The sequence below is a fragment of the Lontra canadensis genome, unplaced genomic scaffold, assembly GCF_010015895.1.
Source record: "Lontra canadensis isolate GAN:19392208 unplaced genomic scaffold, GSC_riverotter_1.0 scaffold83, whole genome shotgun sequence".
Taxonomy (NCBI): Eukaryota; Metazoa; Chordata; class Mammalia; order Carnivora; family Mustelidae; genus Lontra; species Lontra canadensis.
Genome location: NW_022631077.1, coordinates 6,846,467 through 6,863,461, shown reverse-complemented (window position 1 = coordinate 6,863,461; position 16,995 = coordinate 6,846,467). Strand labels below are relative to the sequence as shown.

Sequence of the window (16,995 nt, the reverse complement as noted above, 5' to 3'; positions counted from 1 at the left end):
GAGAGGTGAATTCTCTGGAACTTTAGAACTGTCATTACGGATTGCTGGGATACCATATTAAGTAGTCACCTATATTGAAAATCCATAGAAAAAAAATCACTAGTGTAAGGATTTCCTCCTCAAATCTGTCACCTGCAGTGACACAGGGTATAAGACTCTCCAGGGCACCTTACCAGTATGTACACGCTTACACGAAGTTAGAACAGCAACAAAAGTTAATATGGTGCTAATTTGTGAAATGTTAATTATGTTTTATTTGTGCATGTGTGGGGGGGGGGACAATGAAACGACAGTTTAAAATACTGACATATTACTTTTATTCTCCTGTCTTACTTTCTACATTCTTGATATTCTATTAGCTTTACCCATAAAATCATATGGATTAATCTCGAAATATAGAAGTTATTTTTAATTAGGAAATGCAATTTTTAGTCTTCAGTGTTTCCAGTTGTTCAAATATGGCAATATTTTCAAGCTACTTTTTAGAAAACTTCAAAGAGTTTGGTGTTTTCATGGGCCTTTCATTGCATGTGGTTGTATGGCAAGAACTCCAGACAGGGCCCAACTTGTTTTGATATTACAATACTAACTGTCTCTCAAATATGGGGTGTCAGAGTTTCCAGGATACTTTTTACATTTCATCTGATTCTCACCTCATCCTCAGGAGGTAGCAATTATAGTTCAATCTTACAGATGAGGAAAATTTCAAGGTCAAGATGTCCAGCTCTGTCCAAGGCCAGAGTGGTGGGCCTGGGACCAAACCTTATTGTTTGCCTTCCTGTTCCCCTTCCTTTGGCCATAGCTCTTGCCCCTCTGTATACAGGCAGGACTCTGGACAAGACCACCAAATCCCCTAGGCTTCAGATCCCTCAACCGTGCAATGGCGGCTTGGATTTGATCATTTCCAAGGTCCCTTCAGATGAACTCCTCTTCATTTTGTTGGGTTTATTCAGTAGATGAAAAATGATGGGATTCAGCGTGATTCTCCTGACTGAAGGGGCACAATCCAAACGCTAGTGACTAAAATGGCCCTTTAGAATGCCACAGTGGTTGTCATGAACTGGGAGGAACCAGTGTAGACTTTTGTATTAGTTCTGATTCTTAACAGAGTCTCATAAAATATATAGACTCCAAAAAGAAAAAAAGAACCTCTATACACATACAAGAATTTGCATGTGATTTTAGATGTTTTATAGACTGCCTTCTTAGAGATGTATGGGCTAAGTTAACAACTTTTGGACTGAAGGAGTGCACACGTATGCAATTTTATGATCTAATGGGTGACCTTATGTTGGTTGCTGTACAAAGTGAGCAAAACTTATTTTGATATGGGAAATAATAATTGAAAGATACAAAAGGAAAAACTGTGGTATGCTTTCAAAGCAGTTCTTTTTTTCTATGGAAAATTATGATTCCCATATTACTTTCTTGGTTATTGGGATGGGGTCGGAGAAAGAAAAATTGATGTTGAACAAATATAAATATCTTTTTAAGAAGACTTTATGAGATTCTACACCATTTTAAAGCTCCTTTTGGTTATCTTAAGAGCAACATTCCTGATTGCAGATTTATGGTTGTGATTTCTGTCTCCCAAGCCCAGAAGCTGTATGTTTTGGCCAGACACCAGTGTCAGAACTGGGATAAAGAAGGGAAAATATGAATGCCAGAAATACCCATGTACCCTCCAAAAGTAGAAAGATATCTGCTAATCATGTTATTCTTCCATACCCCCATGATGTAATTTCCAGAACACAGGAAGAACAAGATAACATGCACAAATCTGAAAATTTAGACTGGCGTAATGTTATTCTGCATTCTGGAAAGTTGAGAACGAAGGAGGACTTCAAGTTTTGTTGTGTGGTGTTGAGAAAATGCCCCATGGTCAGTCTGAAACCCAGATCTGCTGTTTGCACCCATTTACCAGCTGTCACAGCTCTAAGATCATGGTGAATAGCCCCCCGTAATATCTGTTAATGCAAAGTCCATTGGGCATAGGGTAACTGCGGTCATCAGCAACATTGACTGGACACCTCAATACAAGAACCAGTATTTCTTTTAGAATAGACTGTAGAAGGCTTTCATGAAAATTTTTTCATTTTGCATGCCTCACATTAAATATTGTTAAAAAATGAAAAAACAATTTTTAAATAATTTACAAGTATTCATGTAAGAAGAAAATGACTAAAAAAATACCCACCCGATCACCTACAACTCTAGTGCACAATGCTAATAACACATAGGCTGTGACCAAAGAACTCGGTGACTCGTGGGGAAGTAGGGAGGCGCAGTCCATCCTCTGGGAGGAGGTGAGACATATCAATGCGGAGAGGTGCTCTCAGTGGTGCCTGGCTTCCTAAGTCAAGTTCAGCAGCCGTGTTTCAGAGTCAGTGTCATTACTTATTTCGACCTAAAACAGAAAATATGGATTGTTTTAAGGAACTTCAAAATTGAAAACTGAATTTCCTTTCTAGTTATCCAGGCTTTTCAAAAGGCAAAGTAGTTTCTGGGTATTGCTCATGCGGTCTGTGTATATAATTGTAGCAATAAGAAAGCCAAAAAACCCCAGTCTTCAGATTAGGGTGTGCAATCAGGTATAAAAATTGTAATATAGGATTGTCTTCCTGGGAGAGAGGTGATGGAGGACTGATGTAAAGGTATGGCCTTTGGTTGCCTTGGGGTAAAGATGACAGGGTAGTAGCATGTCTCCAAACCGGTAGGTACATCCTTAGCCTACAGCATCCTCTTGGTTGACAGCTCAAGAATCATCTTTATCTGGCTTTCATACGCTGATCTATGTCCCTACATACATCTCATCCTGTGATGGTTAATTTTATGCATCAACTTGAGTAGGCCAGGGCACCCAGATACTTGGTCAAACACCAACCTAAGGTGGCTGTGAAGTTGTTTTTTTTAAAGATGAAATTCACATTTAAATCAGTAGACTTTAAATAAAGCAGATTATCCTCCTTGTCGTGGGTACGTCTTATTCAGTCCCTTAAAAGGATGGAAAAACAGAGACTGAGGTGACCTCAGGAAGAAGGAATTCTGCCTCTGGACTGCCTTTGGACTCAAGATTGTAACATCAACCATTCCCTGGGTGTCCAGTCTGCCCCTATACTTGTTGGATTTGCCTGGCCCCGTTATCCCATGAGCCATATTCTTAAAATCTCTAAAATCTCTCTCTCTCTCTACACACACACACGCATGCACGCACGCACGCACGCACGCACACATTATTGTTTCTGTTTCTCTGGAATACACACTCCCATCTCTAGTTAGTCTTGTCTATCGATTCTGACTAGGGAGTGAGCCTTTGGAGGGTGGCGGTTCGGGCTTACGCATCTTCCCACAATATCAACCTCAGTGCACTGTCCACCGCATCGCTGGCACTTAGTATTTGTTGAATTCTTTTGTTCTCTCTGTTTCTCTCATGAAAAAAGTCTTAGGGGCTCCAAGTCCTATTCATCCTTAGGGTTCGGTTGATGTTTTTTGTTCCCAGCAGACTTGTACTCCCATGTCAGCTATACTGCTTTCTCCCCCTGCTGGTAGCAACTCCTACCTTGTCTGCTGTACCCCCTGTGGAGCTAATGGTGTTCAATTTCACATTTAATTTGGCTCTGATTGTTTCACTCAGGTATGTAAGTTTCCTCCCTCCGGCAACATTATAAGTATCCTGCCGTAGAGGTTGTGTTTTGCATTTATTTTATAGCCCCATCTAGCAAGTCTCTTCTGTTAACTCAGCTCAATGACTCTTTCTATAGCCCAGAGTAGACCTTTTGGGTCATAATTTGAAATACCTGAAAAAAACCTCCAACTTTCCAGTTTTACTTTTTGGTAACCACTCTCCTTTCGTGTAAGTTTTGTTCCCTCCTGTAGGCCTCAAGAGTTGGAGTCCTTGGAGTTGGAGTTAAAGCCTTTGCCTTGGGCTCAGGTCGTGATCCCAGGGTCCTGGGATTGGCCCCACATTGGGCTCTCTGCTCAACGGGGAGCCTGCTTACCCCTCTCTCTCTGCCTGCCTCTCTGCCTACTTGTGATCTCTGTTGAATAAACAAAATCTTAAAAAAAAAAAAAAAAAAGAGTTGGAATCCTTTAGTTCTCTCCCCTTCTCCCTATCACATTGTCTCTGCTCCTCTATTTCTTATGTTCTGGAAGACTTATAGCTCACATGTCTACCATTTTCCTTCATTGTAATTTATTTTATTTATTTATGTGACAGAGAGATAGAGAGAGTCAAAGAGCACAAGGAGGGGAATGATAGAGGGAGAGGGAAAGGGAGAAACAGACTCCCCACTGAGCAAGGAGCCCGATTTGGGTCTTGATCCCAGGACCCTGAGATCATGACCTGAGCCAAAGGCAGACGCTTAACTGACTAAGCCACCTAGGTGCCCCTACCCCATTGTAATTTAACAGGGATTGAAACAGAAAGATAAAGAGATGAGATTATAATGGCAGAATTTTTATAGTTTTATACAGTGTCTTAGTTAGGAAGGAGATTCAAGGTCCTAAAGTTCATCCATCCATCTTACAAGTGAATCTCTTCTAGAATGAGGATAAGACAGTAGGGGAAGTTCTTTCATTAGTGGTAGTACTAATGGGAGTCTGGGGGAACTTCTAGGTTTACCCATCACGTTGATCTTTTGTGGTGAGATTGAACTTGTTCTATTCTTCTTCTTTTTTCTACACTTTCAGTCCAAGATCAAGCTTGACCTTGTGGCAAGATACTTCATATGTGGTGTTGTGTCTTCTCATTGTGTCACATCTGGAGACATATAATATCTAGTCATTACTCTTTTAATGGGGCTATGATTGATTAATGAATCTGGGTAGAACAGTTTGAGTTTTGGGAACCATAAAATGATATCTCTATTTTTTTTCTTCAGATGTTCATAGGTATGTTAGTAGTTACCTGAGGGCACCTACCCTTAAGTCAGAATAAAATTAAATAATAACTTAGTGATGTTATTTCAAAGTGTGTCTTCTGAGAGGCCTGTCATTGTCTTTTTTCTATTGCTTTTCTAAGTATCTCTATATTACTTCTGGGGTGTGTGTGTGTGTGTTTGTGTGTGTGTAAGATATCTGTGTATTCTATTTTCTTTCCTATGTCTTGTTTCTTCCCAGAACCTGTCATAATGTGGGATTATAAGTATTTCTTGCTGTGAATATAAAATCAAACAAAATATGTTTCCAACATAAAATCTGGTTTATGTTCATTGCATTTAATTTTAAAGTCAGGGGATATTTTCTTTTGGAAACAGGCAAAATGAAGTTATTTTTCTTAGGTCAATTAATGAGGGATGGGGAGGGTGCTCCATGTCTCCTTATCACTGGGTAAATCTATTTTCTTGCTGTTAATATCTATGACAAGTACTGAGAAGATTCCCGAGAGTTCTCAGAAAGACGGGAATTGACAGTTTCCCTGGAGGGCGCCAAGCAGTTTCGAGTTTTCTCATTTTGGAAAAGGCTTCACATGCTTTACAAGGCAATGTGAGAACCAGTTTCCACAAGGTTCCGGGGGCAGTGAGTTGGGCCACATGTCAAATGAGAAGGTCTCAGTGATCCCAGTGAGGCATGGGGCGGATGGATGACTGACCATCGGTCACGGTCATGGCAGACCCTCTTTGCGTGTTGCTGGCTGCGCTGTTGGTGGCATCAGTCCTTCCTGGCGAGAACGGTGGTGCGTGAACGGACTAGCCTAGTGACAAGTCTGAGCCATATAAACACGGCCGTTTCACCACTACCTTGTCAGATGGCCACACGTTAGAGTATGTCCTTACATAGCTCTTAAATGAATTAGTCATTTCCTAGGATGGATCACAGAGTTATTAATATCAGTGACAGAGGGAAAGTGCTAAGAAGAGAGGAGGAGCACGAAGCCCAAATCATGGCCCTTGGAGTTAAGTAAGGCAGGCGCGCAGGGAAGCCGGGCTCTCCTCTGGGACAACCAAGAAGGGGCTGGGCGCATTACAGGTTGTTGCGCTCTCCATTCCTGAGGCTGCCGGGGAAAGTTAATGCCTGTTGTCAGTGCCCACCATTTCCAGGGACTGATGGAAGCCCTTAGGCAGCAGAACTCCGTTAAACTCAATGGAAGGCAGCTATGCTCACCACTATACCACCAACGCCGACACTACACTCAGCAATGGGAAGGGCGAGCAGCCCTCGGTTTGAGCAGATTACAGACACTTTGTGCTGTGTGCCACAGGGGGCAGAAAGAATAGATAGAGAAATGTGGAAGTGTGAAAGACAATCAAGGGCAAATGAAAACAGGATAAAGACAGAGAGTTATCATTTTATTAATCTTTAGGGGCTTGATCGAGAAAGAGGGGTGATGGAGAGAATGCAGGTTGTAGACTCCAGGTTCCTCCGTGGTTACTGGCTTATTTATTTATTTAGAGAGATCTTGCTTGCAGTGGGGATGGGGGAGTGGGGGGTTGGGGAGGGTGGGAAAGGAGCAGAGGGAGAGAGAGAGAGAGAGATTCTTAAGTGAGCTCCATGGGGCTCCACTCGGAGCTAGATCTCACGACCCGGAGATCATGACCTGAGATGAAATTAAGGGCTGGAGGCTTAACCCCAGCTGAGCCACCCAGGTTTCCCTGATGGTTGCTGGTTTTTAAATCAGTGTTTGAAAGCACATTGTTCTGACCTCCCCACCTCCTATATACCTGCACACATGCACCTCTGTATTGTTCTCTTCGATGGTTCTTAATCTAGGTGCTGTGAATGCAAAGTGGTTTTGGCACCAACTTACAGGGACACTGATATGAAGGAGTTTTTCTCAGGGAAGAGCAGGTGGGTGTGACCGCCTCCACACTGTCCAGCAACCAGTCATTAGAAGCCAATTTCCTCTGGCCTTGAACCATTAGAGGCAGAGAGAGACCAGGCAGTGAAGGAAGGTGCAAGTGAGTGCTGACGGTAGAGCCCACCTAAAATGGGAATTAGCCTCATCTGTCTTTGTATTGCGTTGCAAAAGCCGACACTCAATCAGCAGCAGCCACCGAGCAGGTGACAATTTTTGTGAAGAAAAATGAGTTTCTAGCCAAGGCAATCAGACAAGTGCAGATGCCAGAGAAAAGTCAAGTTCTCATTTGGAAACCTTAGAAACAGATTGGCTGAATGTGGGGGAAGAAGCTTTTCTATCAACTCTCTCTCAACAGCAGTCGTGGGGCATCTTCTTCATAGGAAGGTCTAGCGTCATCCAATCTCTCTATCTCGATTGTAGAACATAGTTCTGAGGGCACCTGGGTGCCTCAATGGGTTAAGCCTCTGCCTTCAGCTCAGGTCATGATATCAGGGTCCTGGGACCAAGCCCCACATCGGGCTCCCTGCCCAGTGGGGAGGCTGCTTTCCCCCTCTCTCTGCCTTCCTCTTTCCCTACTTATGATCCCTCTCTCTGTCAAATAAATAAATATATTAAAAAAAAAAAAAAAAAAAACCATTTTGGAATTCCCACTGTTGTCTTTTTTTTTTTTTTTTTTTGATGAAGTACCTTGGTCTAATTATTTCTATCTGAAGAATTACTGCCACATAGAGTGTGATTTTCCCACTACCCAGTTGCTAACCATCTTGATTTTGACACACTTTAATTTAGCTGCTCACTAGGACGTTCACTGAAATTCTGTGTCTCTTTCATAGCTGCATGGGTTTTCTTTTTGCCAAAGCGATTTTTCTTCCTGAGAAGTAAATCTGCTTTTATTAGCCCTCTCCCCTTGGTATTACTGCAGCCTCTATAATCAGCGGCTTGGTAGGTGTCCTCTTCAAAGCCACCACTGACCACGTGTTTCACTGTTCCAATGACAAGAGCCACGCTTGTTGTTTCCCCTCATGAAAGGTGGTGTCAGCGTGTGGTGGCAGGGATGGAGGAGGTCCTGGCAGAGACCCAGGATCTTCTTATTTGAGACTTACAACTCCCTCACTGATGGCTGTGCCAGGAGATGGACTCCAACACAGGCTATCCCTGACTTGTGTCGCATATGCCAAAGCCAGACCCAGACAACATCCACTGAAATCATCTCTATAGCATCTTTACATTTTCAATATTTTTTTAGATTCTATTTATGTATTTGAGAGAGAGCACAAGTGGGGGGTGCAGAGGGAGAGGGAGAAGGAAGCTCCCCACTGAACAGGGACAGTGATGTAGGGCTGGAACCCAGGACCCCGGAATCATGACCTGAGCAGAAAGCAGACACTTGACTGAGCCAGCCAGATGCCCCTTTATTTTATTTTATTTTATTTTATTTTATTTTATTTTATTTTATTTTATTGGTGTGGTATTTCACCAGTATATGGCTGATGGACCCTGTCGCATCCCCTCATAGTGTGTGTTTGGGAGTGGTGTGGGGGACACCCAAGGCCTTCCCCTTATTCTACACTTCTCATGTCTCTTCCCCATGCCAGACTAGAGTCAAACTCACAGGATCTTCTTTCCCCACTGATTCTGCCAAGTCTGGTCCCTTGGCTGTGGTTTCGTGGGTAGTAGTTAGGGATAGTGGGAATCTTGTTTACCTATACACATTTTTTTTTAATTCAAGTACAATTAACATCTAATGTTACATTGGTTTCAGGTGTACAATATAGTGATTCAATAATTCCATACATTTCTCAGTGCTTATCTTAAGTCTTCATCTTCCCTTCGTCTATTTCACCCATCCCTCCCCTACCTCCCCTCTGGTAACCATCAGTTTGTTCTCTGCATTTGAGTCTTTTTTTTTTTTTTGTCTTTTTTTCTTCTTTCATTTGCTTTTCCTTAAATTCCACATATGAATCAGAGCATATGGTATTCGTCTTTCTCTGTCTCACTTATTTCACTTAGCATTACACCCTCTAGGTCCATCCATGTTGTTGCAAATGGCAGGATCTCACTCTTTTTTATGGCTGGCATCTCCACAGCTTTAGGTATGAAGAGTGATGTTGTTAAATGGTGGAGCCATGGCTGCTGAGGATCCGGGGCATCCCAGCCAGGAGCCATCAAGGTTCCTGCTCTGCTTAAACATCTGCTTCCTCATAGGCTTACTCAGGTTCTGTAACCCCTAGGACAAACACTAGATTGGATAATCATGAATTTCAGCTTCACCCTCTGTAGAATGGCCAAGCAAATTCGCCTCCATGCAGGGGACACCCATTCTTTCTGCTTTCGATTAACTCCTTATCATCTTTCCTAAATCAGCTCAGGTATCAACCCCTAGTCCATCTCTCGCCCCTGCAAGTGAGAAGTGACCATTCTCCCTTCCGGAAGACCAACTCCATATGTAAAATGCTTTCTCCTATCGCATTACCCCCAACACGCACATTCACCCACTATGTGACTGTGGGAACACAAAAGGGGAATTTATGATTAGGAGCAATGACACAATCAAACATGAGAATGAAGGCTTCCTATACAAATTGTCAATGGACTGTCTGCTTGTAACTACCTCTCGAGAGTCAAAAGCTACACTTCCACATACGTGGACTTGGGAGTGTGCTCAGGATTTTCACGATTCCCTTATTAAAGTGACTTCCTCATAAAACCTGGCTTTGCACTCTATGGAGATTAAAGGGACTTAAAGTAAAACACCAACATTCCCTTCCCTGACAAGTCATACAGAAGCCTGGCTTTTTCTCCAACCTGTTGCTGGGTGGTGATATGACATCACTGAGCTGGGCACAACAGAATCCAAAATAATGGCCTTATTAGAAGAAAGCAAGCAGGCTGACTGATGCCAACTGGATAAACAGCACTATTTGCATACCAGCCGGGAGCACACATACTGACCTCTTCAATTGTTTCAAGCATAAGGATTTTAATTTAGGTTTAGTTTGATCTTTCAGATTCCTACTCTCTTCATGGTTGAAAGGCTTTCCATATTCATCTGACAGTAATACGCATAATCTATCAAAGCAGGAACTTGTTCTATTGCTTTCTGCAGCCTGTAGTTGATTCTGCATTCAGCTAAAAAGGTGTGAGAGTTCGTCAGAGAACAGGGTAGTTGAGAAAACCCTTTGAGGAGGCAGTAGAGTTGATCAAAGCCTTTCAGGTAGTCTCATGGGTACAGTTCATGTACTCTTGATTCACAGAGAAAGGAGAGACTGGAGGGAGCATAGACAGTAGTCACTTGCCCCTCGGCCATGCCAGAAAACACTGTCAGGTACACGGATACACACGCCATTCAAAAAAGGAGATTCCATTAACAACATTAATCAATTGCAATTTTAATAACCTTCCTTAACAGAAAGATGTTTCTTACATCTGACCTGCATTTTTCATATTGCAATTTCCTCTGCTGGGTTATTTTTTTTCACAGTGGAGATGAAAGAAATCATTCATCACCTTCTTTATTACCTAATGAATGCACATTAGACTCTCTTAGCCACTACTAGGCATTGTTTCCCTTCTTTTCTCACTTCCAACGCACTCATCATCTTTATTATTGTCACAGTCTCTGCCAAGTTCCCCAGATCCACAAATATCAACTTTTGGAGCACATCATTTACGAGCACTCAGTAGCATGAGTAATGAGGTGGTGACTGCTTAGTCCCAGAGTGTTATATTAGGTGAATGATTTTCCAAATTGGATTTGCTTTAAGAAACCAACATTTATTTAAACATCTATCATTGACAGGCACAGTGCTGATTTGTGTAGCTTGTGAGCTATGTTTCCTTTAGATCATTCTGCCAGAATAAAACTAATTCAACCTGGAGAGGCTAGAGGAGCCAGGGCAGGTTTCTCCAGGCTGGGGGTGGGGGGTGGGAGTGGGGCTGCAGAAGCGGGCAGAAATCACGATGGCAAAGAGGTGGCAGATGAAGACTTCCGTGTGTGTTTCTCACAGAAGAACCTGTTTTACATCATTTTCTTTATCACCACGGAATTGTAGAACATTGGGCTGAAAGAATAGGAAGGTCATCTGAACAAGTCCACAGCATCAGGGGTGATCTTAGCTTATCAATCAGAAGAGATCCCACCTCTACCCCTGACTACTAGTGGGACTTTGGGAAATTTGTCTAATCTCTATGCACCTCTGTTTTGTTTTTAATGCAGTGGGACTATTCATTAATACAGTATTTCCATGAAGGTTAAGAGAGACAATCCATGCCGAATGCCTAGCACAGGATAGATGTTATCTTCAGCAGCTGTCTATTTGTTACTTAGAGTTTTCTAAGAATGGAGTCACTGTATCTATTTTCTTCCTTTCTGGTATTTTACCAATCAGGTGACCACCGCTCTTTCCTTAAACTCAACCGAAATCTGTTCAGGTTAAGGTGTTTTTTGTTGCAGCTGTTGACTTACTTTCATGTCCTCTGGGAAGAGTTAGTCAAATATTTGAGAATGAGGCACAGCCGTAGGCAATTTTACCTACGCTATACTTACGTCATCCTATTGAATCCATCCTCCCTCTTCTGCCTATGAAACCATATTACAGGTGGGAGAACCAAGTCTCAGGGATGTCCAGGAAGGCCCTGACATGACACGCATAGAGCCTGGGTTCTAACCTAATCTTTCTCCCCTTTTTCCCTCTGTAATGTGGCCCCCAAGTTGCATATTTAGTTTCTCTTCTCACAGACTACATTATCATTTTTTTTTTCCAATTTGGCAATCAACCTCTGCTAAGAAAAAAAGTCAACAAAAATACCATTTTAGAAACATAAACCATGTTACCTATTTCAAATTATTTTTGGAATGAATAATAATAATGATGATGTTGGGTTACATGTAAAAGGTGTGGTTTAAATATGAGTGGAAAATTAAACCAATGATTAGTAGTAGCAGGTCCAAATTATTTCAGGTTTGGTTAGTTTTGACCAAGTTAGAAGGATTAATATTTTCCATCTCATCACACCTTTACTTACAGGTTAACAGGCTTTAACTCAACATGATCCTGGTAGTAGGAGTGTGCATCAAGTCCGCCTATGAAATCAACTGAAAATATAACATAGCCCCATGTGAATAAATGTGTAAATTAAAACACACAAAATACTAGGTGTTTAAAATAGAACACACGAAAATAATATCAACAAAAAATCTGTCTACCACAAATGGAGAAATGTGTACTCAATATAAAAGCCTGCTAAAAATATTAGCAATGGTCAAAAAACAGGGAACTTTTAAGAAACACATTAAGAACTTGGCCTCTTATGGACTACAAAATCAAAGTTGTTATTGACTTTAGTGAAAAATGAAGTAACATTAAATAACATTAGATTTTAAATAATGTGTTTGTCCTTGGGCATACGGATATGCCCTTTCCCCTTATATATCAGAAGATATACCTTCTCGTCTTATTGCCAGAATCCATTTTTTTTTTCTTAAGAATATTTATGACATCTTTAGAAAGACCTTTGAGAAGTCACACAATCTATGTCCATGCCTTTTGTCCTCAAGCCGTCCTTGACAAATAGGCATCTTTTGCAAAGGAGTTTTCATCTCTTCTCTGGTTGCATGGTATTGGTCTCACAGTCTGTATAGAATCACTACGTTGGTGACATTCATTCTAATTTCTTTCCATTTTGATCACAGCTTCTGTCTTTCTTTTCCAATCACAATGTCCACGGCTAATCTTAGTTTACACCTTCTGTTCTTTTTTCTTTTCTTTTCTTTTTTTTTTTTTGGTAATCCATTAAAACTATTAGTTACTTTACATCAAATTTTGGTTATATTATGGCACTATAACATGAACAGATATGTAGGCATAGAGGGACACTGAACTCTCGATGAGGGAGCATGTGTTTAGGTATGTAATATTGTGTCATATCCTTAGCTCAAGACAGGCATGTCAGTGACCTGTGATTTAGAGAGGGATGACTGTGTTGGCCTCGAGGAGCTCCTGTCTGAGGTTACCAGAAGTTCTACTGAAGCCTTGACTTAATCTGGGTGTAGTTGATCAATTCCTGGCCTGCTGTATCCTTTTACCTCGATTGAAGAAGCTGAGATAAGGCTGGGTCAATCAAAGCTTCACCAGATCACTGTGTAGACATGAGCTTTGGAGTCCCGTAGGGTACACAACAACCAGGTGGCAAGGACCATTTCCAGTCAATCCCCTTGGAGACTAGAGGAACCTGAAGCCCATCCTTTTCCTACCAGGTCACATAAGTTACCCGGACACTATGTGAGGGAAAGAAACAGTGAAAGAGGAGTCAGTCTGTGAAAAGATCTTCCCAGAGAGAATAAGCAGTGCTTAGGGACCATTTAAGTGGTTGGATTGGATAAAATTTTTATCAGATTAGATATCTAATCAAACATCAACTCCATCTTGCTGACCAATGGGTAGGAAATTAGAAGGAAAATCACACCAATTAAAAGTTGAATGAGCATGTGATTACAAGGCACTTTCCAAAGTTAAAGAGGGTATTATAAGTAAACAAAATTATAAATATATACATTTGTGAATAAAATCATTCAATTGAAAAATCATATTCAAAGTGAAATCTTTTATAAAAATAAAGATAGCATATATCTGTATGCTTTATAGTTTTTTCAAGGACTTATTTATTTTTGAGAGCAGGGAGAGGAGCAGAAGAAGAGGGAGAGAATCTCAACCAGACTCCCTACTGAGCACAGAGCCCAGTGCAGGGCTTGAGACCAGGACCCTAAGATCATGACCTGAGCAGAAACCAAGAATCGGATGCTTAACTGACTGAACCACCCAGGCACCCTGATATCTGTATGCTTTAAAGCCAAACAAAAAGAAAACTTTTTTATATTGATCATTTGAACATTAAAATGTAACATTAACAGAATAATTTTTGGTATAAATTCATGGACTATATGAATCTGCTCCTTTGCCATCTCTATCTCTAATATACCAGATCAGCAGAATATTCCTGCAATACATATTTTTTCAACATGGTTTTATTATTTTTATAGATTAATTTATAATCTTATTCAAAAATTTTTTTATGGTTAGTAAAGTTGAAATTGTTGATATCTTAATCAACTCTGTAAATCATAATATTTTTAACTATGGAAATACTCTCTATATAAGGCACTGGTAATCTCCAAGCAAGTTTGCTAAAGAGTGGATATGTGTAATGTTATTTAGTCCAAATACTCTCCCAGGTACTGTTATTTTTACCTTCATTTAGTGTATCTTTGCCAAGATTTATATAAGACAACAAAATAAATTGTTATCTCTTTATGATTTTTAAAAATCAAATATAAATGCTGCAACATTTTTAGGCCTTCTCGTAAATCAGCTTGTTTTCATTTTGGTGCAGAATATAAATTTGTCCAATTAAAAACAGGAGCTCTATCAAAAAAGTCTTTTCTCAAGTTGAGATATTTCAAGAGGAAATTATAAAATTGAAAAATTAAACCTTGCATAACATTTGAGTTCTCATTATTTAATTTGCCTGGTTCTCTGTGGTCTGCATTAATTTCAATATTCTCCTTTTTATAAATTCTCAATTACTGCCAGGTGCAAATGATGATTTTGGGGTGCTTCATCTGTTGAATGATTCAATTTAAATTTTTCAACTGACCTTGAATGCAATGCAACTAAAATGTAGAAGTCTTATTTCTAAAAATGCTCACAACTATTGGAGGAAAATCAGACTGATTTTCAAAGTATTTTTTTAAAGGCTCAAATGTTCTTAACTATGATGGATGAAAAGAAGCAAAGACAGAAAATGTATTCCGCTATCCTCAAGTTCTTTTTGTTTGTTTTCAACATCAAACTCATTACCACAATGTTTTCAGGTAAATGCAAATCAAAATCAGATAATAACAAATGTTAGTGGGGATGTAGAGCAATTAGCACCCTCATACACGGCTGGAGGGAATGTAAAATGGTGCAGGCACTTTGGAAATCATTCCTAAAATGGTTAAACAGAGTTACCATATGACCCAGTAGTTCCACTCCTAGGTACAGACCCAAGAGAAATGGAAACATTATGTCCTTGCAAAAATTTGTACATAGCTGTTTATAACAGCATTATTCATAAAATCTGAATGAAGAAAAAAATATTCTAGTTTATTTACACTACTGTGTATATGTAAACACTTATATGTAATGTATGTTATAATATTAGGTATATACTTATATTATAGGTATTATATATACATTTATATATACATATACATTTTGAAAACGAGAGTTTCTATTTTTGTCAGTAAAACATTGCAGCTTCATTGGGAGGCAGTTACAGTTCTGAGTGCCCTCTACTAACCCCACTTTGCAGCTATGAGCTGCGGCACCTCTGCCTGGCACTGAAAGGAGTTAGCGGTCTCTGCTATTCCTGTCCAAACACCTACTTTTAATCACTGATTGACCTACATGCTCTCCTTGAAAGAAAGGTCCTAGTTCTACTGTATCCTTAAAGATTTGGGGAGAAGACGGGGTGGGGGGTGGTGGTGTTGGTTTTCTTACATATTTAACCATGTGCTAAAAGGAGAATTCTACTCATTGCACTTGCTTCTCCCACATCTTGAGGAGAATTTGAGCTTGGTGTTCTATCAGTTTACCCAACCTAGATTATCCTAATACAATTATTTAATGGTAATATTTCATTTGAAAAACAAAAAATCTAGGACAAAACCTAAACTAGACAGGATGCCAGGACAACTGAGTAAACAGGGACCGTCTCAACCCAACGAGGACACATGGTCATCCCAGTGGGTGGCACGATAAATGAGCTACACTTTCTCCACATATCAGAATTCTAGTGTGAGGTAAATTTTTCAAATCTTTAAAGTTAAATAGCACATATTGGTAAAACTTAAAATATCAAGCTTCTAGAACTAGACAAAATCTCCAAAATGGTAACTATTAAGGAAAAATTATTGAAAAGTAGGTAATTTTATTTTTATTTATTTATTTATTTATTTGACAGACAGAGATCACAAGTAGGCAGATGGGCAGGCAGAGAGAGAGAGAGAGAGAGAGGAAAGCAGGCTCCCTGCTGAACAGAGAGCCCGATGCGGGGCTCAATCCCAGGACCCTGAGATCATGACCTGAGCCGAAGGCAGAGGTTTAACCCGCTGAGCCACCCACGCGCCCCTGAAAAGTATGTAATTTTAAAAAAAGTTAGATACTTAAGAAACTGAAAATATCAAGAATCCTTTATGGATGGAAGGCAATGTGGTTTTTTTTGGCAACAGAAACCTATAAGTCCATGAGATGATGATGTTCCTGTATAAAAATTAGTTTTTTTATATGTATACCAACACTTGCCATTTGCCAGAATGGGAAGATTGTTCAAGTAAAGCAGTAAATTGGAGCCTAAATGTAGGGTGAGTGTGCAGATTCTGAAAGCTTTCTTTTTTTCCTAATGATGTCAAATGCTTTTAAAAAAATGATTTTTTTTAAAGATGACTTAACAAAAGACTTGAAAACAAGTCAATAGGAAAGACTTTTTTGCCTTTAAGTTTTCCATAAGGGAATTATATTATATGATTAAGAAAGTAAAGCTACTATACATTCTAAAATTCACTTTCATGAGAAAGATGTAAGAAGATACTGAATTAAGGAATTTTTCCAGTAGAACTAAGATACATTTCAACAAAACATGAGAAGGGACAAAAAAGGCATAGACAAGTTTTCAGAGGTACTAGAAGAAGAGGAATGGAAAGGAAACTCCCACGAAATCTAATTATTACAGTGAGAACGCCATATGGGGATCTTTGGCAGAAGGGTGAGAGGCCACGGAAGAGGTGGGAAAGACAGAAGGAAGCTGGGGAGGTGGGGAGGCAAGGAAGTGGGTGTGGGGGGAATAGTTTGCTGGGAGACCTGAAGGACAATGAAGTTGAATTCTGTATACTCTGTATACTTTGTATTAAAGTCTTGAATAGTTGGCCTCAGCTGTCCAGAAAAGCAAAGCCTTGTTCTCTTTACCCATTCTCGGAAACTGAGGTGTTACTATAAAAGATCCCACAGGGACAGCCGGCAGCCAGGAAACCTCATTGTTTGCCGTCCTTTCAAATGTATTTCCTGTGCCAACTTCCAACAGCACAGCCAAGCAACTTCTTGGAAGAAATCATATTACCTGTAACCAAATATCTTTGTGGTTACTTTAGGCATTCCATATCC

General features: G+C 40.2%; 1 protein-coding gene across 3 annotated transcripts in view; it reads right to left on the bottom strand.

Moving 5' to 3' along the window:
- Positions 1-300: 300 nt before the first annotated feature.
- The window catches only part of NKAIN3 (sodium/potassium transporting ATPase interacting 3), a 605,428-nt gene continuing 588,733 nt past the window's right edge, over positions 301-16,995 (bottom strand). The window contains exons 6-7 of one of the 3 annotated variants that reach the window (XM_032882627.1): positions 11,822-11,891; positions 301-2,407 (exon numbers count right to left, since the gene is read on the bottom strand). In XM_032882627.1, the coding sequence (XP_032738518.1) occupies positions 2,398-2,407; positions 11,822-11,891 (80 nt within the window). In that variant the 3' untranslated portion in view covers positions 301-2,397. Of the gene's footprint in view, positions 2,408-10,790; positions 10,858-11,821; positions 11,892-16,995 lie in introns of those variants that run through there. The other 2 variants (XM_032882626.1, XM_032882628.1) reach the window with 2 other exon arrangements.